General features: G+C 32.5%; 1 protein-coding gene across 3 annotated transcripts in view; it reads left to right on the top strand.

Annotated features, from left to right (window-relative positions):
- Positions 1-16,727, top strand: part of TBCK (TBC1 domain containing kinase) — a 210,077-nt gene that overhangs the window by 103,173 nt on the left and 90,177 nt on the right. For all 3 annotated transcript variants that reach the window (XM_032333075.1, XM_032333076.1, XM_032333077.1), the window contains exon 20: positions 2,664-2,749. In XM_032333075.1, the coding sequence (XP_032188966.1) occupies positions 2,664-2,749 (86 nt within the window). The remainder of the gene's footprint in view (positions 1-2,663; positions 2,750-16,727) is intronic.

The raw sequence follows: 16,727 nt of genomic DNA, 5'->3' as shown, positions 1-16,727 counted from the left end.
ATATATATATGCATATATATGTATACATATGCAATTATAACACATATCATGTATCATAAATCCACTATGAATATTTGGCAGAATGCAAGGAATATGTTTTCATTATGAATTAGGTTTCCCCAGTCCATTCTTACTCAGCCATGTAATACCACATAGTAACTATCATTTATCAGGCTAAGATAAGAATGATATTTAGTAAACTAGAGCATAGCTCTGGGGAATTGCCTGAGGCATGACTTTCTAGTTTAAAATGAAGTGTACTTTTTAAAAGTTATTAACTATATATTTTCATCAACATATAGCTGAATGTTTGTGATTATTGGTGTTACATACCTCTAGCTTCCGGGTAAATTAGGACTGTAAACATACTATTGCTAATTAGAGGTAGAAAAAAGATAAATAAGCAAAAGTTAGACCCAGAAGTTTCTGAGACATTGGGATCCAGCGAGTTTTCACTTCAATCTGTAAATCTTGAAGCTGATATGAATTGTGTCTTTCTTGTTCTTAGAGGAAAAGCCAAGACAGTGGATAAATAGAATGAATTCTGTTGCTATAGAGTAAACATCAAATCAATAAAAATATTTATTAAATGCCTATTCTTTACCCAACACCCATGGGTAAAAGCTCAAATTAGATCCAGAAATCAGCTTTATCACAGTCTTGAATACAGCACCACCTAGTCTTTTCTTTTTGGTACTTTTTGCTGCTTCTATTTGTACAAATGTATCATTGCTTATAGGTAAATAATTATAAAATGCATTGTCATTAGATCAAGGTTGGGAAGGTTATTGTTTTTTTTTTCTCAAGTTTTTCCTTAAATTCCAGTTAGTTAACATATACTATAAAATTAGTTTCAGGAGTAGAATTTAGTGATTCATTGCTTACATAAAACACCCAATAGAAGCAAAGTTTCCATTGAGGAAAAGAGGAGAAGGCTACTTATACTAACAGGTTGTCAAGGACTTAGTACTATTCCTGGAAATACGAAAAATAAGGTACTTTAAAAACTAAAAAAAAAAAAGCAGGCATTATTTTTATAGGTTATTTTTACCAAATAATTGGTTTGCTCTCCTACTTTACTGGAAGAAGGAGTTGAAGTTATTAAAAGATTCATTGAGTTGTTGTCATTTTTTAAAGATATGGGAAGTACTCTATTTTATCATGTGACAGCATATAAGAGCCATATTTACAGGCGTCTAACTGCAGTGTAGATTTGAATATGGGAGATGGCTCAGAAATTACAATACTAGTAGTTTAAGTATTGACCTTATTTGATTAAGGATAACAGTTTTGATGATTGATTTGCCAGAGTTTTAAAATATAATTTTATATAGCTCTTATTTCCTTAAAAGAACTGTTGTTTTGAACCAAATATAACAAGGTACAGTTTATTCACATAATGAAACTGCAGTTGAAAACAAGCTTAAAAATTTCCCATCTCAGTCTTTTTCTCTTCTCTGCATTACAAATATCTCATTCCATCATCATGCTGAATTCCTCAGCATCGTCCATACTATATCCAGGGGAATCCCTGGGAAATAGTGAATGTCTGTCTTCCTTCAGAAAGACACAGATAACCTGGAATTTTTCTTACCACGTTCTCCAATATTCCTACAACTCACACTTTCTGCTCTTCTGAAATAATGCCTCTTTTTGGCACAGCAGGAAAAACACCACTAGGAATTATGAACCTGGCTCTGTCATAGAGAATAATACTAAATACATCATGAAACCTCCCTGAGCCCTCTGTTCTTAACTACCAAAAATAAGTCATATTTATTCAATCCTTTATTATTATTTGTCTTCATAGTAACCATTAGATTTAAATAAGGCAGAATTCTATTCATTTTATGGAGTTATTGTCATTTAATCTCAAAAAGAAAAAAAAAAGTTGAACTTCCTAAAATATGTGTTAATTTTGTCTTTTTGCTTTGTAAAAGTATGGTTTACTTGCCCTTGAGTTGAGGGTTGCCAGAATCTTTTTCAGGTTAGAACATAGTGAGTAAATTGACAAGAAAAGCAATTTGTTGAAGGAATGGAGAAAATAAGGAAATATTCCTCATATTTTAACTGAAATTTATGAATTACAATAGGATTAGAATCGACAACAAGTATTTTTAATTGTGTACTGTGTGCCTATTTTCGGATTAAGATTTTGCTAATTCTTATTGCTAAATAGGGTAATGTAGAGCCTTAGATGGAAGTACATTAGAACTGGAACAAATGCCTATATTTGTATATATAAAAAAATTAAAGCATAATTGTACTACTTTTGATTGCTTATAAAGTGTTGTTCCTTATTTAAGTATCTGTTCCACTTTCTGAAGATACAATAAGTGCAAGACAAATTTAATATTGTGAGAGAAAACGTATGATGAATTTAGTAGGAAAATACCTGTGTGTAATCCATGATTTAAGAAATGAACCAGTAGTTCAGAAGGTAGAAAGTAAGTTGTGCCATAGTTTTTTGGTATGCTTAATAATTAGCAGGAAGTGATTAAAATGGTGATAAAACAAAATTAGCTTACTAAAATATATTTTCTTCATGGAAAAAATTAAATATCATTCAAAATGCAAATAAAACAAATGTCTATGAATTTAATGCCTTTATATAAAGTATTCTGTAAAAATGGTGCTTGTCTTAAACTTTATTTTCCTTTCAGAGTATCTGACCGTGTTCTCACAGATGATTGCATTCCATGATCCAGAGCTGAGCAATCATCTCAATGAGATTGGATTTATCCCAGATGTAAGTACTTGGGACATTAATAGAACCTAGGTACAAAATAAAGCAAACACTGGTAACACAAAAGAGTACTGTTTTTAAAGTTGTGTTGTCATAAGAAATCTATGTAGCTGAACAAGTTTCTGTTACTAATTATAGCCTTCTTTTATAAAGTTTGTGTGATTACCTTCCATATTCTCACTTTAAGTAAAGGGAAAGTATGTTATTTTATATTTTTTGGCACTATCAAATTTTTTTGAAAAACCTTTTAGTTTGAGTGTTGTTTTAAACTGTGCTGTAAGGGTTTTCACATGGATTTTATGATAGGCCTGCTTTTGAAGAAGTAGGAAATTTGAACTTTAGTGAATTTTTAAGTAGCTGCTTCTGTGTTTTTCTTGATATATTAACCTCAGAAGCTTTGCCAGATTTCATCTTACTTCATTAGCTTCTTAATAGTCCATATCAACCCAAAAGTCAGAGTTGACTCTTAAAGATTAGCCATGATTAGCCTGTTACTCATCTGTGGTGTGTGATATGCAGTCAAACGTCTATTAGAAGTGTTTTGGAGTATAGTATCATAGCTTTTTATTAACCTCAAAAAAACAGTTTGAGATAGAGTTCTCCTTATTCCATCTTAACTTATCTTTGTTTCCTGATCATGCCTTTCCTCTCAAGTCTCATATTAAGGGACCGGTTTATTGATGGTAAGATTAGAGATGAAAAATGTTTATATTAACACTCAACTAATCTATTTGAAGTGTTAACGATAATACTTATAGTATAAATACTTGCAGAGTGCTTTGAAGTTTAAAAATACTTTCATAAACATTATTTCACTTGAGTCTCAAAATAAACCTGCAAGGCATATGAAGAAGATAATTTCAGCTTTTTTAATTGAGAAATACAGTGTTTGAGAAGATAACAAAACTAATTAGTCACAGAACTAAAATTTTAACTTACATCATTTGACAACCCTCTGCCCATAGTCTAGTTCATCTTCCACTGGAGAATAGAAACTAAAACATAGACATACTTACTCCTAGTTCATTGCTCTTTGTATTGTGCTATATATAACTGTGTGATGTGATCAGGCCTGTAGTAACTATCCTCAACATTTACAGTGTTATTTGCTTCTAGGCTTCTGGAGAAATACCTTTTATTTGAGTACATGGCTTGTTCAGTGAAGGCTCCAAAAAGTACATATACAGATTAGGAAACAAATAAAATAAGGACAAGCTCTATAATTAAATGGAGAGAAAAGACCTTGTAAAAAAATTAACCAGTATACATATTATCATATTAAGTATACATTTTTTTATAACCCCACCTTTCTTGCTTCACATTATGGGAGATATAATACAAAACTACATTAACCATTATGGCAAGAGTTGAAAAAATTATAGAGGAGCTGACTGCCAAGTTGATAATGGAATAAGATATTTGAGGGAAAAAACTACTGATAGCTAAGACATAGACTAAAAGAAGAGATAATTATTTTCGAAGAACTCTCTTGAAAGGACCTAATTGTTCTCAGTAGTAAACAGAATATGACATTGGGTCAGGCAATGTTGTAAATTGACAAAAAACATTTATGCAGAAAATCATGTGTGGAATTACCAAGACAGCCTGATTAAAAATTTTAGACACATATTCATGAATATAGATAGTATTAAGAAAGGACTCACAAAAGGAAATATATAATTTGTATTTGCTTTAATCAGAAAAATTAAACTTTGAATGAGTATGGTATAGAAGGGTGAGCAAAAAACATTATTCAAATAATAATATTATTAAAATTATTAAAATTAAAATTATTAATTTTAAAATTAATTATTAAATTTTAATTATTAAAATTTTAATTATTAAAATTAAAAATAATAATGCAAACATATATTAAGTGCTTACTCAGTGCCAAGCACTGCTCTACCCTTTTAAAATAAACTACTCATCTAATCCTCACAAGCTTATAAATCTATTAAATATTTATACTATTAAATATTTATACATAAAATTAATTTGAAAAAGGCTAATAGATGAATAGAAATAAAATTTTAGTTAGCAATATTATAAAAGATAAGAGCAGGTGAGAACTCAGCTTAAAAGTATTGTAATGTTTTGTGTTGTATGAGGGGAAAATAAAAATACTCATTATACTTGGGCATTAAGTCAGAGATCTTTTCAGAGTCTGGGATTTGTTTTCACTCTACTTAAAAGCTAATGATTGAGCCTGTTACGGTTTCATGGGCACTAGCAGAAAACCCAGGACTCCTGGGTCAGAGACAAAGGACATTATCACTCATAGCATAGCAAGCAGCAGGAGCGTTAGCATCTTTGCTTTGGTTTTCTAACCATACATACATTTTCCAATATGTTTGTATAAAAACAGCCTTGGAAAATATAATCCAGAACAAAGAGTAGTCAGGGTCTCTACTCACAGGAAATGTAGAAGTATAGGATGCATATTAAAAATTTAATGGTAATCATTAAGAAAATAGAAAGAGAATGTAGAACTTCTAAACCAGTGGGGGATGTGGGGATATGCAGTAAAGAAAAGTCAGCCAACCCTGTAAAAACATAAAAAGATCATAGAATGTGAGCTAATTATATTGCCTAATAAAGGAAATTTTTAGGCATTAAAAAAATCCCTCTGTATGCTATTTATGAGATAAAAATTTAAGGGTATTAGTCAAAAAAGGAGATAAAAAACTTAAGTCAGGCACATATTAACCAAAAGAAAACTAATGCAGTGATATAAACCAGTAAAACAAAACAAAACAAAAAACCCACAAAACAGACCCACCCATAAATAGATTTTGGTATGTGACAGAGATGGCTCTATAAATAAATTAAAAAGAATGGATTATTGAATAAATGGCCCTGATACAATTGGGTAACTACATGGAGGGGAGGTGGGAATCAAAGCCAAGTTCATACAGTATATGAAAGTAAGTTCTAGATCAACTAGAAGACCTAAATACAGAGTGTCATATTCATTATTTACATCTAGGAAGGAATTTTTACAGAAGTTACGGAAAGTACAAAACATGATACTTAAAAAAGAAAAAATTAGAATTGAGGAGTGGTACAAAGAGGCCTTCCGTTCTATTGATTATGCATTATTTTGATTTCTAAAATTTCCAAAACAGTTGTCACAAGGTGTTAATCTTTGTTAAGTCTGAGTGGAGAGTACACTGGAGTTTGTTAAATGTGTTACTATATGGAGTGAGTTAATAATTCAATAACTCAATACTTTATATATGCTATCTTTGATGTTGCCCTCTTTATTATGACCCCCTCCTATAATTAATGGGGCATTTTGTGTAATTTCTTATAAAAATTCTTTAATACTGGTTTCATTATAAAGTAATATTGATTTATTTATGTACTGTGATTAATCTTATGAGATATTTATAAGTCATGTGGGATGAGGGACAGTTCCTTGTGTGATGAGAATGTCTAGCACATGGCAAATGCTGAACCTTGCTGGCCCCTATCCACTGACTGGCTGTAGTAATCCCCTAATTATGGTGACAACTAAAGCCTGGCATGTATTTCTATTTCTTTTTTTAAGATTTTATTTATTTATTTGACAGACAGAGATCACAAGTAGGCAGAGAGGCAGGCAGAGAGAGAGAGGAAGGGTAGCAGGCTCCCTGCTGAGCAGACAACCCAATGTGGGACTCGATCCCAGGACCCTGAGATCACGACCTGAGCCAAAGGCAGCGGCTTAACCCACTGAGCCACCCAGGCGCTCCTGGCATGTATTTCTAAAAAGTGACTCAACATATTTCCAAACATCCTCTAGAGAATAGGTCTTTCACTACTGACAATCCTAGAGTAAGCAAAGAAAAATGAGGGAAAGGAGAATATATTTTAACCTGGAGAAAATTTGCTTTGTTCAACAATTCTCTTGTCTCAGCAAATAAGCAAAATGAAAGGTATTTAACAAAGTTAAAATGTTAACAGAACATTGTTATTTTTGAAATATTTTATCTTGTTTCTTTTAGGTTTGATGTATTTTGTTGGCCTATTTCTCAAGTCTGTAGATAATGTTGAGACTATTTTTAAATTTAGTTTTGAAAACAGATTTGATATTTTTAATATGGAGATTGTTGACAGTGGATAGTGGTGGAAAGCATGTGATGAAACGGAAAATTTTTCTAACATTTTTCTTACTCTATTAATAATCACATATTTTTAGTAGATTGTATATGCAGTGTGTTTTTGTTTTTGTCTTTATTTTTTCCTTGAATTACTATCTTCAGTGTTCTGCCTTTAAAATAATTACTTAGGTGACTGCACCTCTAATAATACAGGCTAGGTTCATCAAGGGCAGGGGTGGGCACTTTTGTAATAAGATCATGAACAGAGTTTCCTACTCAGTAACTAATCCTATCAAAGTAAGCCTTCATTAATCTTCCATCATTGAAATGGAGGCTCTAGTTGCAGGGAAAGATTGTGATTTCTGGCTCCTTTCCATTTGCTGTGGGTCACAGAACTCTGAATATTGAGCACTGTCGTAGCTTGAATAGTTAGGAATACTGTGCACTGATGTGATGCTTAGATTATATATGTCACGGTAGTTATGTGATTTCCATATAAATAGGGTGAGTAATGTGTATTTGGCAAAATGGGGGCCAGGGTGATTTTTATCATTTTTGTCTTGGTGTATATTTCTGCTTCTGAAAATATATGTGGACTTTGAAATGAGAACATGAAAGTGTTTCTTCATTCTTAAGGAAACTACTTTCTAAAATGCTATGAATAGCATTCAGCTTGCAAATTATGAAAAGTCGTCAGGTGGCCATTAATGTTAAGGGCTGTATCTCAGTACTACATGTGCCTTTTGAACGTACTGTCACTGCTAAAGATAAAGCTAACAAATTCAGTTATAAGCAAGTATATTGGCAAAACCATGGTCATTTAACTGCTGTCTTAATGGATGCTATCCTACTACTGATTTTCTCCTTCCTTTTCAAAATGTATATTCAGCTGAGTTTGTACTAACAGCGTGAAAGGATTGTTCAAAGATATTTATATATTTATTTGTTTATTTCATTTGTTTGCTCTTTCATTTATTCCTGGTCTTCATGTTGTTAATGCTACAGAAAGAAATTTTATATTTTAATCTAAAGAAGAGGCTACTGGTAATGAGCTTTTTAGATTTTATCAAGATATGGTTATAGGATAAATTAGGAAAGTGTACTTTATTTAGGATCTCCCATTACAGGCATCCCCACTGACCTGTTCTAGTTCATCTAGACAAAATGTTCTAGTCCAGCCAGACAAAATCTGGCTACTGCTATGAAGTCCCCAGTATTAGTCCTAATCCTATTCTACTGACTTGGGATTCGTTAAGGCCCCTGAATACAAATGGCTTATTGAGCCACTTTTCTCCCAAGAGAGTTTAATTACCTTTCAGAAATGGCTCTCATCTTAGAAATCAAAGACTTATTAATTTCACAGGAAATGGTAAAGTAATATTTTGGTAACTTCTTGCTAAGAACACATATACACAAGTTAAATACCCAGCAAGTTTCTCTTAGTAAATCCTCACTTGAATCTCCCCCAGTCTGTTGCCAATCTAATGTATCTTTCTACTGGTTGAGAGACAAGTGAAAGGAAGTATGGCATAGTGTGGTGGTTTTCAAACTTTTTGATCTTGAGACCTCTTAGGGATCAAGGATACCAAAGAGTTTTGTTTATGTGGGTTATATCTACCAATATTTACTAAGACATTTAAAAAATATTTATATATTAATTTATTTTAAAATGACAGCAAAGCCACTGCATGTTAACCACAATAATGTATTTTTCTGAAAAATAATTGCTTTCAAAATAAATAAATAAATAAATAATGGAGAAGTGGTGTTGTTTTATATTTTTGCAGTCTCTGTTTAATAGAAGAAAACTAGATTCTCATATCTGCTTCTGAATTCAATTTGTTGTGAATCATTGTTTTGGTTGAAGTGTATGAAGAAAATTAGGACTTATACAGACATGTAATTGGCAAAGGACTTTTTCAGACAGTGGTAGCTTCTTAAAGCCTAGTTGCAAGGTAAAATTTAAAACCATACCAATGAACTTTTCATGCTCTGTTTCATTCAAATTGATCAGTGTATCTTGCACTTTGGCTTTTACCCACACATAGTTTTGTAATGTCATGTGTTGGTCATTTAAAATATTGGTTCACTGCATTATGCAGATGTAACTATGAGACATTTCATTTTACAATATTTTTTAAAGATCACATTCATTAATATGACCATTGATCTCATCCAAAAAAATCATTAAGTATTGGAAAGCTGCCAAGCTCACAGTAGCAGAAACAGGTTTTCTAAAATTTTAATATTCACCTGACTGCTAGAATTTTTTCTTGAAGTGACAGGCTCACTTCATTCACTTTTGAGGAATAGTTGCTTAATAAGAAAGCCTGGAAAAAATAATTGTTTATATGTCATGCTTGCAAGGAAAAAAAATGTATTCTTGGGGGGATAAAAAAGCACCTGCCTTAACTCACATCTCAAATGATTGCCCAAGTGCTTTTTCTGAAAACAATCTTTATAATTCAACATAGTATGTGTTTTAGGCATACTTCCCATTTTGTCTCATGAAGCATTTAAAAAGGTACTTAATAAAATCACTAATTTTAATATTTTCACAAGAATCTGTTATACATTAGTGCCATGACCTTGATTTTTAATAAGGTACCATCAGTTTTATCCACCAGTGGCTTTGCAAAGAATAAGAAATACCTTAGTATTATCGTGAAAACGGCTTTGAGTATGTGTACCCCTAAAGGGTCTTCAAGATCCCCAGAAATCTGTGACCACAACTTGAGAAAACTGGTATAGAGAGAAAGCATTCTGACACTGGCATCAAATGGGCCAGGGTTCTAATCCTGACTCTTCAAATTACTAGCTGAATACTTGTTAGTTTTTTATTCATAGTCCTATTACTATTAATGTTGATTATAATAACTCTTACCTCAAAGGATCATTGTGATGATTAAATGAGATAATACATATAAACTGTTCTTGTTCTACTTATTGTTAAAGTCTGATCACATACTAATTCTTTGGTTATATTAATATGATTTACATTTAGAAAAGCATGTTAATACAAATTGTACTGTATATATTATTTTGCTACATCAGTTAAAGAATAAATACTTTGCCAAAGGCAGCATGGTATTAATAACAATAAAGACTTTCTTGCTCGCCTTACTTGGAGAGATTGCCGCTCATCACTTTCAATTTTAACCATTTTTATTCGCTTGATTTTTTTTTTATTTGCTTGAGTTTTAAGGTGTTTTTCTATCTCCCAGAAAGTGCTACATAACAGGCCTTATAGTCTTTTACTTAAGGTAAATTAATTTTGTTTGAAAAATTTAAAAAGTTTTTTTAGTACTGAGATAATTGGAAAGGCACACTGGAATTGAAAAGTATCTAATCCTTCCCTAAAATAATACTGTAGATCTCAGAACCGTTAAATTGTCCAACTGATTTAATTACTAATTTCTACTTTGTAGTTTTTCAATTCAATATTTTAAGTCAAGTAAAAATAGAGAAAGAAATGATTATACAGTTACTTATTTTTTTAATTTGATTTTCTTTTTTTAGAATTAGGGAGATAATTATTTGCAAAAGATGTAATATAACCTTTTGTGTACAAGAGAAAGAAAATCATTTACCATCTGAGTCCAATGGACCTTTTTAATTGTTTTTATATGTTTAAGTCATTTTGTAGTAATTTGTAGAAGTACAATGAAGACATAGCAGGAAATTATTAAAATTTCAGTAAGAATATGAACATAGCAACTCAAAATTTTAGTCTATATATTCCTTATTTTGAAAGTATATTTGTGAAGTGTGCTATGTGGTTTGAACTTACTGCTTATGCATGAATCTAGAAGATAATCTATCTTGTAAAGAGTGGTTGTAGATTTCAAATACAGCTCCAATTGATTGTAGCTAATTCCTGGTTCTTCTTGTACCTGCATGTCTAAAGCACTGTTATCTAAACAAAACATTAATAAACCTTATAACTTTTTTGGAGAACAGCTGTCCTTTTTGTTCAATAATTGCAATGTAGTTTCATTTTAGATGAATAAATACAAATTAGATAAATAAATGTAATTTCTTTTTCTTTCTAATTATCTGTTTCCTTCCAGTTGTTTTGTAAACACACCTACCTTTAGCATTTATCCACTTAAGTTGCATGAAACTTTGGTGTAGAAATATTTTAAAAATTAAAGCTTTCTCTCTAAGGAACTGGTTACTCCATTTAAATGAAAGATTAAAATTAAACAACTTTGTTAATTATGTAATGATATATAATTTAAAATGGTGTAAATTTTAAATGATGTAAAAATAGTATATAAGAGTATACAGAATATAATGGGGCACCTGAGTGGCTCAGTGGGTTAGGCCTCTGCCTTCAGCTCAGGTCATGATATCAGGGTCTTGGGATGGAGTCCCGCATTGGGCTCTCTGCTCAGCAGGGAGCTCATGTCCCTCTCTCTCTGCCTGAGTCTCTGCCCACTTGTTATCTCTCTCTTTCAAATAAATAAATAAAATCTTAAAAAAAAAAGAGTATACGAGAGTATATAATTAAGAGTGTACACAATTAAGAGTATTATATATATTATAATTAATATATGATTAATATGTATATTAAGAGTATATGTGTAAGAGTATATAAACTTATTATACATAATAAATTATGTAGGAAAAAAGCCCTATAACCCAACTTATTTTTATCTTCTCTACTATCCGTGGTAGTAAAGAACAATAGACTGGCAGTTAGAAGTCCTGGAGTCTGGGGCACCTGGGTGGCTCAGTGGGTTAAAGCCTCTGCCTTCGGCTCAGGTCATGATCCCACGGTCCTGGGGTCGAGCCCCACATCGGGCTCCCTGCTCAGCCGGGAGCAGTTGCTTCCCCCTATCATTGTCTGCCTGCCTATTTGTGATCTCTGTCTGTCAAAAAAATAAATAAAATCTTTAAAAAAAAAAAAAGAAGAAGAAGAAGAAGTTCTGGAATCTAGTACCTACTTTAAAAGTTATATACCTGTGATTTTGGCATAGTGACTCACTTGAGCCTCAGGTGACTGATTAGTAAATTAGAAAAAATAAATGATGTCCATCTTGACTAGCCACAGGACTCTTGCGAGCCTTAAATAAGTTGAAATTTATGAAAATGCTTTATAAAAAAATGGTGATGATGCAGTGTGAGCACGTGTTAGGGAAAGAAGATTTGGATTCTCAGGAAGTTTTAAGTCTCAAACCAAACAAATTATCATAATAGTTAAAAATAAATAAGTAAACTTGCATTATCATTGAGGGAATCCACCATTAATAACCTGTCAAAGAATGTCAGATGATTTGGATATAGGTAAAATTTTCTGATTGTCAGAGAACAGGGAATACATATCCTAGAAACTTAAGTTAAGTTTGACTTCAGACCCTAGCAAGGAGTCTAGATGGTATTGATTCAATAGCATCATGTTCCATACTACTTTATTTTGTCTATCTTTTCATATATGTGAACCAAGTGTTTACATTTCTTTGTATCTGCCACAGTACATAGCACAGTTGTTTTCCTATATAAGAAGGCAGTAATACTGATTGCTTTATTTTAGAACAGTCTTTTGCTTAAAAGTCTTTTGCAAAAAGTCTTTTGCTTAAAGATTACTGGTTTACAAAAATATCAGAATGTAATTTTTTTTCTATTTACAATATCCTAAAGAGTTGCTCTGTGAATCACTCTGTTATCTTAATAGATTTATAATTTTCATCTCTGGATTATTATTCCATAAAGGCAGTTATGAATGTGAACGTGGGTTTTGTTCTTAGAAGGTGTAAGTATTTCTCCACAATTCAAAAAATAAAAGATGGGGAGTACCGCTAAAGAAGGAGAGCTGTTTAGTACTGCTTTTGCTTTTACTATATATTTTTTTGTTGTTCATGTGAAATCCTTTCCCATTCCACTGAATTTCCTGTTCTACTGAATTTACCCTAATTTAGCATAAAGCATCATTGTTTCATCATTGAAGGAGATAATGGTCTTTTGAAAATGAGTGGCACAATAGAACAGTTAAGTCTTACAGAGCATTTTCTTGATTTTCAAATATTTTCTTTTGTAACAATCTTTGTTATATGATATGTAGCTAAAAGGATGGTAATAAGTCAGACATAGACAAAATAAAGGATGGAGAATTTGTAAAGTAAAAGAAACAGAACTAATGTAAGGAAATTTGACGTTTTTTTTTTTTACTCAAAGTAGGTGTCATGGGACTGAGGAATGTTGATTCTGCAAGCCAGCAAGAGGGTAAATACTTTAGCCTTTTTAGGTTATGCTTCACCTTTATTGAGTCTATCCCAACGTGTAAAACATGTACAATTCCCGGTACTTAGGGTTCCCTTCTCTTTACCTTCCACTCCGGCACTCCGTATTCCAGAGTGTGTGAATCTTTTGTTAGATGGCTTCATGAGACCTCAGCCCTTTGGGTTCTTAAAATACATTTTTTATTACAAAAGTTTCTGGACTGTTATTAAGAATGATCATTGTAATTCCTATACTGATGTCTGATACATCCTCTGCCAGGTGTATTAGGTCCATTAGCTAATCTTCATAACTATCATAAAGCTTTAAAGAGATCGCTAAGTCTAAAGTATCAAGAAAATATGTGAGAGTCTCTATCCCTACCAAACAACACCACCACCAAAAACCTGTTAGTTTTTAAGCATTCTTTCGTGAGTGGGTAGATATTTATTTCCCAAATGCAGAGAGTTATTATGAGGCATGACTAATGGTCAAAGTGTATTTTACAGAGGTAACTTAAATGTAAACATACTTCTGACTTGAGGCAAACAGAAAATACCCAATATGCTCGCTCATTAGAAGGTTGATTAAGAAAGTCAACTAAAAGGATTGATTCCCTTTTAGGGGCGCCTGGGTGGCTCAGTGGGTTAAAGCCTCTGCCTTCAGCTCAGGTCATGATCCTAGGGTCCTGGGATCGAGCCCCGCATCAGGCTCTGTGCTCAGCAGGGAGCCTGCTTCCTCCTCTCTCTCTACCTGCCTCTCTGCCTACTTGTGATCTCTGTCTGTCAAATAAATAAAATCTTTTTTAAAAAAAATTTTAAAAAGGATTCCCTTTTATAATAACAATTATATTACATACAAATGATAATGAAAATAACAATTTCATTGTTATTATTATTAATAGGGAGGAGAGACAATATGCAATATGTAAATAAATATACTTTTGACAAAAAGATTCATCCAGAATTTATAAGAAATATTTCCTTTTTTTAGTCTTTTATATTTGTGTACATTTACAACTATTTAGACCATAATTTTCTACTTTTTAAAATCAAGGCAGTGAGCTTCTGACCTTTGTTTTTCCTATTGATATTTGTAATTTTGATATTACCAAACCATTTGGAAAGATGTCCTGAAATGCTAAATATCACTATTCTTTCTTGATGTAGCTAGGGGGCAGTATTTACTCAGCTGACTCTTAGTCGACTACCACTAGGCCAAACAGAGCAAAATAATTTAATGATCTGGAGGAAATAGCTAGAGCATGTATTTTTTTTTTTCCCAATTGGGTTTCAGTTTCCATCTTTAAATCAGGAAAAGCAAATAATATCTCTAACCTAATAAAACTAATTTTATGTATTTTTAGTATTTGAAATGAAATATTTCATTATTTAATTGTTTTTTAAAATAAAATCTGAACTAGCCTAGAATTCAAAATTATGTTATACTGCTGTCTTTCTCATGTATTAAACTGTATTATGAAGATGTACCAATACCCTAAGAAATTACTTAAGATCAAGATGTCAGGTAAAATTTTAGAAGGAAGAAATAAAGAATAAATAACAGGTACTACCATTTCACAGAATATATTACCTATTTATTTACCTGGATTTAGTTGGTAAGAGGTGACTGGTGCTGGTGAGCACTTAGGAGTTGTTATATATTAAAGAAATATTTTCAACTTGAATTTTTACTTTTCAAATATTATTAGAATATGCTTCATTTCACTTGTTTCTAATAACTCTTTATAATTGTTGTCAAAGTATAAGTATATAATTCAGAATTTTAAGTTTAGTGTTGTTTAAATACTTTCCACTATTTAATATGAAGGAGATATATATACATATATATATATATATATCTTACCCAAAGAAGATTTGCTAATTCTCTTATTTCATATTTATTGAAAACTTCTCAAGAAAGTATATAATCTCATATTTGGATCTTTTAATCTACCCCTTTCAGTTATCCTCATTATATATTTTATTCTTTCTTTTAACAAATATTTCAGTGCCATTTTCCTAGGCTGTAGGCATGTCAATGGAAAAAAAAAAAATCTCTGTCCTCATTAAATTCATATTCTAGTGGGGGATAGACAATAAAAAAGATAAATATACTATCTGATATGTTGGGTAGTGGTAAGTACTATAGAGGAAAAAAAAACTAAAGCAGGGATATGAATGTGAAGTGCTCAGATGAAGAAGAAAGTGAATTTTTAAATAACAGAGACAAGGGAGTTGGGGGGAGGGGTGAAATAAGGGCTGGGGGTTAAGGAGCGCACTTGTGATGAACACCCAGTGATGTATGGACATCCTGAATCACTGTATTGTACACCAGAAACTAATATAAAACTGTAAACTGGAATTTAAAACTCGAGGAAGAGAGGGAGAGGAGAAAAAGGAGGTGGGGACAGAAAGAAGGAAGGGAGGAAGGAAGGAAGAACAGAAAAGGAGAAGGGAAGGGAAGGGATGGGAAGGGAAGAGAGAGAGAAAGGAGAAAGGAAGGAAGTCAGGGAAAGCCTCATGAGAAAAGTGACTTTTACATAAATGCCTTAAGGAACTGAGTGAAAGAGCAATCGAAGCAGAAGCAACATCAAGTGCTAAAGCCCTGAGGTATAAAGCATGTCAGGGATGTCGGAGAAGCAGCCAGGAGACCAATGTGACGGGAGCTCGATGAATATGAAGATGAGAGTCAAAGAGGACCAGGTTTTACATCCAACAAGATTGCATAGTTAAGACTTTTCCTTTTACAGTGGTGGAAAGCCACTGGATACTGTTGACCAGAGGAATGCCATGTTCTGATTTAGACGTTTTAACAAGATCATTCTGGCTGTTATGATAAAAAGAAACCCAAGGAGGAACAAAGATGGAATTGTAAAGGTTAGTCATGCGCTATTGTAATAATCTAGGCAAGAGTAGCTTGAATCAGGAAATGCATGGTAGGGGTGGTAAGCAGTTTTTACATTCTGGATAAATTTTGAAGGTAGAGCCAGCAGGACTGCTCATGATAGATGTACAGTGTAGGAGAAAGAGAAGTCAAGAATGATTCCAGAATTTTTTTACCTGAGCAATTAGAACAGAGTTGCTCTTCACAGATTTGGAGACTATGCTTGGAGGCACAGATTTTTGAAGTAGTCTCAGGAGTTCAGTTTGGGACATGTTATATGCATATCTGTTAGAAACACAAATGGAAATGCCAAGCTGGCATTTAGACATGTGGGTTTGGAATTCAGGGTAGAGGTCTGGGATGGAGTTATAAAAATGGGAGAGTCCTCACACTATATAATCATTTGGAGAAAAATAGAAAAGAGGAAAAGTCCAAGGACTGAAAATAGGGCATGCTAATATTTAAGTCACAGGGATGAGGAAGATCCAGCAAAGGAGATAGAGCAACAGTCAAAGAGGTTAAGAAGAAAAGGAGATGAATGTGGTATCTTGGAAGTCAAATGGGAGAGGCAGGTTGAGAAACGAAGAGTAGTTAACTGGCAGACCCTGATGATTGGTAAAAAGGAATGGAGAATGAGAATTGGCTATAGACTTAGCAATGTGGAAATCTTTTATGACAAAGATAAGAACAGTTTATATTCTGGTAGTGAGGTGGAGATAAGAACCTAAATGAAATGAATTGAGAGAATATGTAATGAACATCTACTGCCCTTAATGAACAGTACACTCCTTACA

Source organism: Mustela erminea, chromosome 2 (assembly GCF_009829155.1).
Source record: "Mustela erminea isolate mMusErm1 chromosome 2, mMusErm1.Pri, whole genome shotgun sequence".
Classification (NCBI taxonomy): domain Eukaryota; kingdom Metazoa; phylum Chordata; class Mammalia; order Carnivora; family Mustelidae; genus Mustela; species Mustela erminea.
This window is presented reverse-complemented; position numbering and strand designations above follow the sequence as displayed.